General features: G+C 34.8%; 1 protein-coding gene across 1 annotated transcript in view; it reads right to left on the bottom strand.

The window, feature by feature from the left end:
- LOC118743918 (protein Shroom) overlaps positions 1-5,483 on the bottom strand; it is a 268,049-nt gene extending 262,566 nt beyond the window's left edge. Inside the window, 3 exon segments of the mRNA XM_036476679.1 lie at positions 4,542-4,831; positions 5,094-5,112; positions 5,474-5,483. Of these exon segments, the coding sequence (XP_036332572.1) occupies positions 4,542-4,831; positions 5,094-5,112; positions 5,474-5,483 (319 nt within the window).
- Between the last annotated feature and the right edge of the window lie 2,437 nt (positions 5,484-7,920).

Here is a 7,920-nt window from a genome sequence, read left to right on the forward strand (position 1 = left end):
AAAACATATATTTAATACTTGCGCCGGGTATTTAATGTTCGGCTCCGCCCGAACTTAGACTTTCTTACTTGTTTCAAATTAAAATTTTTCGAGTAACTCGAAAACCGGTTTTGGAGAAAAGCGAATAATGGAACACCTTGGTATTCATATTTGTCAATGCAGCAGGAAATTTACACAAGATTTTATTTTTTTTTAAGTTTTAAATTTGCAGATTTTTTGGCATTTATTGTATTTCTGGGATTCTTCAAAGTATTTTCAATCCACCCGAGATTTTTGGTTTTGTTTCGTAATATTTCGGGGGTTTTCAACGATTTATGTTAAAAAAAAAAATATAGAAAAACTAAACAACTATCATTTGTTTTGTCTTAACCCTTTCACCACCAGTGCCCAATATATTGGATAAACTTTTTTGTGTTTAAAACTCTTTATTTTTCGTACATAAATAGAGGCTGTCTCTTTTGTTAAAAGAACAGTTGTGTAGAGCAAATTATATATTTTTTCTTTACCGCGTTTTTCGAGTTGAACTTTCTGGACTAGTGATATGTTGAGTCAATACTTTTAAATATTGATCGATATTCGGTACCGATTTAAAAAAGTATCCAATACTCTCGATACGCGGAAAAAAACGGTTCAGGGGAGACTCGCCCATCAAACCCCGAATGTAGGAGCCAATAGAGCTTTTAATACTGATTCAAATGAAAGATGTATATATGTCGGTTCAGAGCCATAATGCAGAGAAACTCTTACTTGTTTGAAGCAATTTGTTCCAGCTGAACCGGACGATATCATTTTTGTAGGCCTGGGGCAGATTCTGTAACCAGTTAGCGACAATTTTCGAATCGGTATCGGTTTCGTTGACGTATGATATGAAATATTTTTACTTCATCAAGTGCGATATCGATCCGAAACTTGTCGCTAACTGGTATCGGGCACCGAAAACGAAGTATTGGGTACCGAAATCTTTTTTAAGTATTGGGTACCGAAATCTTTTTTAAGTATTGGGTACCGATAATTCAGCACATCAATATTCTGGACGCAATTGACCATGTCTTCTCAGAAAAGTGAAAATTTTCACAAAATTCGGTAGTGAGTAGAGTAGCATTGAAAAAAGCTACAGAATTTGGGAAGGAATTTGTCAAAGTTGGTTTAGAGACAAACCGGTTTCGGCGTTGTGCCATCTTCTGAGTAAGTTCTCGTACTCGAAACATACACCCATCGAGTCGGAAGCATTAACAACTAAAAAGGACTATTTGACTTCCTTTTTAAACATAACGGGTACCACTGTCCAATAAAATGGGCGCTGAATAACGGTGAAGGTAAGAATGTTGAAAATAATTGTTGAAAGTGAAGGTAAGAGTTAAAAAAAAATGTTGATTGTATTTTTGAAATTAACGGTACAAAACTTGCCGGAATGCAATTTTTCATAAGATGTTCTAAGTTAAATTTCACAGTTATGTCTGTCAGCAGTTTCTGATGCCGCTATCTTAAATTCAGATCTCTTTGTGATATCCCATTGGGCTTGCAATTATTCTTGATCCCCCTAAAATCACTTAGTGGTTACTCAGTTGAGAGCTAAAACATTGACTATTTATTGAACAATGGTTTCCATCCAAAATACACAGGGCAGATTGCCATTGACTGTTGTCTGTTGTAGATATTACAAAAGCAAATTAGTGACGAACGATCGAAGTTGAGGCTTTAATCCTCCCTTCGATGAAGTTTTTAAAGTCTTATTAGTGTAGATAATTTTGCTGTCATACGGCGAATATAAATATAAGAAATAGTATTCGATACTCTCCATTAATTCTTCAACTGCATTTTTGGATGAGAGTCGCAGCTTTTTACCGTTTCTCGATAATTTAGCACCGCAGTAGTTACCGTATTTATGTCTAGGCATCTATACAACGCTTCCACTACAATTTAAAACAAAGACGCGCCTTCCGATGACTTGGTGTTGTTAAACTGAGAAAATCTAGTAGATCATAACCAGTGTTGCCAAGAGAAAATCTGCGCCTGTACTAAAAATATACGTTCCAAAATATTGCTAAAAAATATCTGAACACCATCTTTGTTCCAGCACTGGCGCACGAAGTGGAGGTTAGGCGGTCGTTAATGCTTTTATATTACTATACCATGTTTGAAACCAAGCAAATACAAATATCGAGCTAAATATACGCTGACTGTAACTTCTTAGCATCAGAAAATTTCTCCAATCATTCTAAATCACTTTGGGAATTGTATGCCCTACTTTTATAGTAATGTACTAAGTAAAAACATCCAACACTAAATGAAGTTAAATAGTCTTCAAACATTGTAACACTCCCAAGAATTCGGCGATCAAACCTGTACCTTTGTACTAAGAAGAAAAGAGCTTCCCCAAGGCGTGATGAAATCAATTAGAACTTTTCTGCTCTGTACAAAAACAAGGAACGCATGAAAACTGTAACAATCGGGAAGACAAATGAATATCAGTTAATCATTATAAACAGCTGAGCCAGCCGAGTTAGGCCCAAGTTAGATGCGCTAAATTTTGCGCCCAACCAAAGTAGGCTCATTAACAATCCGTTACTTTGACTTTGTCTAAGCAAACTTAGCAACAGAGCAAATGGTTTTTTAATTAGCTCCACCTTCAATTGCTGTGCCTGTAATTTCGTAAGTCTGCTTAGCGAATTTGGGTTAAGGGTGTGGTGGAAAACGCTTGGCTTGCAAAGGGATTGAATGTGTGCTTTATATAGACATATATTTTTGTTTTTTTGTTTTTAAGGCAGAAGTAATCACGGCGCATGTGTAAGTGCTCTGATTGCTGTGGGAAATGACAAACCTCTATGCTGGTCATACCTTACAGTCGAATGTAATACATATCATTGACCTGTGCGATCACAAAACGTGCGATCATTCTATCGATCAATCCAAGTGGTGATCAGTGCTAGCGTTTATTTGAGTCGAAAAGAAAAAGAGTGCAATAAGAATGCGCAAAAAATCGCTTGCCTATAATACGAAAATTAATTTACCAATTATTTCAAACTCAACAGTGAAATGGTTAGCATTTTTTTCTGCTTCAGCAACAGGTTCTTCCCACTTGCATACCTGTAGGTATCGGTTTGAGGTGGCACTACTAGCCTTTTTGCGCTTCTTGGCGTTGGTGTCCATTTGGAGCGAAAATATCATTAATCATGAAACACGGCTAGCCTTTGGCAATAGAACAATGGCATGAAAAGCTTGAAATTTTGTAAACTAAAGCGTTAAGTTACCGAAAAATAGTTTCGAAAATGATCAGTGGCTGAGGCTTGCACATGTTCAGCATATATTAGTGTCGTTACAACATAACATGCGCACCCGTCACATCCATTAATTAAGACGATTTTTTTAATAAATTTGTAATTAGTAAAATAAAAACGAAAAAATAATTCAGAATTTTGAATTTGGACGAGCTAAAATAAATCTTTTAATTCTGCTTTGGAGAGAGAATTTAAACCTCATAAATAATCTACCACAATTAATAATAAGCAATATCGAAATTTGCCAGAAAGTCAGCATTAAATTAAATTTTTTCTTCTGAGTACTGGATCAGGTTTCCACCAAAACTTTAACTGCCGATATTTTGATATAAAAATATTTTTAACCCACTTTTTATTATTTTTCGAAGTCAAATTTAAAAATTAATATATTTGTATTGTCACTTATAGTTGAAAAAATTTCAAGCTGGACAAAAAAGTTGGAAAAATGTTAAATTTTAACCCAATATAATTTATTATATGAGTAAATATGATTTCTAACCAATTTGTGGCTGATTTTACATGATAAAATTTAAGAAATAATTAAAAATTTTAATTTTGTAGACAATTTTGATTTGAATTTAAAAAATAATTAAAAAATTTAATTTTGTAGACAATTTTAATTACATTAACGATAGCCACATAAAACTTTGCAATGCACAAAAAATTAAATTTTCGAAGATTTTATTATTTTCACTCAGTTTTCAAAGTCGATTTTTATTTTTTGTATTTTTTACTCGCTGTTGATAATTACATAAGTCTCTTCCAATACAAAAAATATAAAAAAAACTGATAAAATAATATGATTTTTGATAATCTTAAATAACTGAAAAAAAATATATATTAATTTTTATTTTTTTTTTTAAATTTGGGGAAACTTTTCAAGGTAAAATTGAAGCACAATAAAAGTTTTTGTTATCGTTCAAAAGTTATAGATTATTGATCACTCACACCCCTAAACAAGTACAATGTGCGACGTCAAGAAGTCAATTCACATGGCTAATAAGTTTCCCGCCTTTCCAGTAGATGCCTCCTCTGTGACAAGACAAAATTGCAAGTGCATTACGGCAAACAAAAGCTAATAAGGCACTGTTTGTCTTTAAAAACTATAGAATTATAAAGGCAGTTAACACTGAAAAAGTGTCGTTTTTTTTAAATTATAGCATATCAAATATCGAAGGCATTCAACCTCGTTGTAGCGAGGTTTCACTGTAAATTATTTTTATTTCTAATAAAATTAACTTCTCTAAACTTCTTTTAACTTACCCGACTCTGAGATGGCCGAATACCCAGTGGCATGACTTGCCTCGGACACGTCACTCATGGAACCCAACCATTTTAGGGTCTCCGTTGATGAAGTGCTTTCCGAACTGTTATTGTGTTGCTGTTGATTGCTGCCGCTGTTACCGCCTGTGAGCGCTACATCTCGACCTATAGTGGCGAGCAGCAGTAGGGTGGGAGAGGGTGCCATCGAGGCACATGAAACGGAGGATAAGTCGTTCTGCGACCAGTGGTGGGAGGATTGGCGTGACAACATCTCGCTTTCCTGACGTAATCTGCGTAAACGAAATAGAATAGGAAAATATAAATTTAGACGAAATTGGCAATTAAAAATGAAAATTATACTTATGCAGAATATAAAATTTAATGAACAAGATTGGCAAACCATATGAATAATCATGCCAAATTAAAATTAATTGAAATTTTAAGTCATAAACAAGTGGTTTAATGATAAAAAATATATGTACATATATATGTAATAGTAGGGCGGGTCGAAAAACACAAAATGTTTGCTTCGAAAATTGCTATTTTAATCACTTAAGGCCGATATGCAGCTCTTAAGAAAAGCAAAAACTCCATATAAAATGAAATCGCTAAGAAATTTTCTTGAGACAAATTTTCTTAAGGCAGTACGTAGTTTTTAAGAATATTGCTACGCTTTCTACTACGGGTTTCTAAAGTTTTTTTGTGAAAAAAGAGCACAAGGCGCCCATGTTTGCAACAGAAATATATGCCCGTTCCATCATTTCTTGAGGAAAGGATGAGGCAACAGGCTGTGATATCAGAATTCCTTGGACACACACACGAAATAATGGCAATTTTTTCCTGACCGCTTTCTTGAGAGCTGCATACTGGCCCTTATTCTAAAAAATAAATCCTAGAGCATGAAAAATTTAAAATTAGACAACGGAACTTACTTCCGCTCATAAAATCACAAAAAAATAAATTGGGCAAATTAAAAGTAAGTAACAGCAATATTTTAATGAATAAAGTTTAATTGATTAAAATATTCATGTTACTTACTTCTAATGTAGCCAATTTGTTTTTTTATGATATTATAAGAGGAAATATGTTCGTTGTAAAAATTAAAAAAACTGGTACTCCTACTCTAATTTTCAATTTTTCAAGCTCATTCCACAGACTGAAGATATTGTCGCAGAGAAACAGGATTTCTTTTTTTTAGAAAAAAGGGATTAAAATAGCACCTTTAAAGACCTATACAAATTTTGTATCGAAATATTTGTGTTTTTCGACCCGCCCTAATGTATATACTTATAACATTCTACAGGTTTATAGAAACTTTTGCACGAATTCGACGCGTTTATTTGATCAGATGAATTCAGGTGCCATATTCAGCCACGGGCGAGTGAATTTTATTATCCGAAGTAAAAAAAAAATAAAAAAAATCTAGTACAACAATACTTTAACGATTTTTGTACAGTCAATTGCGGAACTAACACCAATGTCTTACTCAAAAGTCATGAAAAGGGAAATAAAAAGCAAGTCTTACAAAAAAAAAATATTAAAAAGTTAATAATTTAATTTAAAGAACAAATCATTAAAATGGTTTTATTTTCTATAAACTAAGGCGGCAATATGTATAAGCGGCAATATGTATAAGATCACATAAGTAGCATGTCGTGTAGCCAGCCACTCTTGTAGTCAGGCAGTCAGGCAGTCAGTCACTTAGCCAGTCAGTCCATCAGCCAGCCAACCAGCTAGTGAGTGACTTAAGCTGCGTGTATTTACTCGTATCAGGCATTCGATCTGCTTCTACATGATTTGATTGCTTTTAGCCTCCAGGCGTCGTCAGTGCCAATAATCAATTGTGGCTTAAAACAGACGTCATATTCATAGAAATAAATACACGCAGACTTACATAGAGTAGGTACTTGCAGGCATACAATATTTATGTACAAATGTATTTAAATACTCTTTTTTTAAATTAGTTTTTATAGTAAATAGCAGCTTATATTCATATGTATGTATGTATGTATGTATGTATGTATGTGCACTTATGTGTTTACGTGCTGTTTATTTAGTTATGGGCTTGTTCATGTGTATTGATTTGCAGCCTTCAAGCTCACGAATGTTATTTTTGCCCCAAATTGACAAGCAAACCAATTGACATACAGACAGTTGGCTAGACAGGCAACCACCAGCTTAACATAAAACTTAATGAAGTGTGTTTATGTAGCGTTGACTTTTGACAGGACACTCTTGTATAAACAGCGAAAATAAATTATAATTTCTGGAGCCAAGCAGCGTCCAATAAATATAAAATGAAACTGTGGCCGCGAAATATGTAGTACAGTGTAGGGAAAGAAATATGTTTTTTTATATCTCGTATACGAATAAAAAAAATTATTTACTAAATTAAAATATTTGCTAAGCAGCTACTCGTGCAGTATATGCAAAGTACTGGGCTGAGGAACGAGCTTTCAAATAATCTAACCTTTTTTTTTGTGAGCTTAAAGTTCTTGCTAGGTGGCGCTGGAATCGAGTTAATTATAAAAGTCGTAATTATGAACCGACTTCATTCAAATTCAAAATCTATATGAACTTCATGTTAAAAAGTGCGTCTGCGAAAAATGGGCCAGCTAGGTGGAAATGTCGCACCACGCTGTCGTCACTGAGTCGTATCAACGTCACTCTATGCTAGGTTCTCGGAAATAGCAATATTGAAGGGAATGATTCGACTGATGAGATGGCTAGATGCGGCTCAGAGATGCCAATAGAAGAAGCGGATAGCTCCGGGGTAGTGTTAAGTGATCACGGTAGCAAAATTAATGAGTACATCCTAGCCGTGACGAATGAATTGTGGAAGAAACGGGAAGACTGTGAGACCATAAGATTATTATGGCCGCGGCTGGGTAGGAAAAAGTCAAGAGACATACTGAAACTCAATCGATCTGCAGTAAGAGTCCTTACTGGCGTCATCACATGACACTGTTCTATAGCACCAATGCTCCAACGGTGGCGAATACCAAAGAATATTCTCTGCAGAGGCAGAGAACAACAACGAAGACGAAGCGACTCCAGTACTTGGGTTCACGCTTTTTCAACAGTCTGGGCGAAGTACCAGAGGTGGAACTGTTGGATCTCTTCGGCTTCATTGGTTCAGTAAAATAATGACTTTTCGATATAGGTACGTGTCTCCTCCTGACACTCACTAAAAGAGGGCACTCACAATGGACAATTCTGTCTCCGAGTGAAAGTATGGACTATTCCACACACGCCCTTCTAACCTAACCTAGGTGGCGCCGTTTTTCTTTCTTTTCTTCTTTCGTTTTTCTTCTTTTCTTTTTTCGGTATTTCTAATTCTTAAATATAACAATAAACACTTTTGCAAAAATAGACCCGC

The sequence above is a fragment of the Rhagoletis pomonella genome, unplaced genomic scaffold, assembly GCF_013731165.1.
Source record: "Rhagoletis pomonella isolate Grant_MI unplaced genomic scaffold, Rhpom_1.0 Rhpom_scaffold_00007, whole genome shotgun sequence".
Classification (NCBI taxonomy): domain Eukaryota; kingdom Metazoa; phylum Arthropoda; class Insecta; order Diptera; family Tephritidae; genus Rhagoletis; species Rhagoletis pomonella.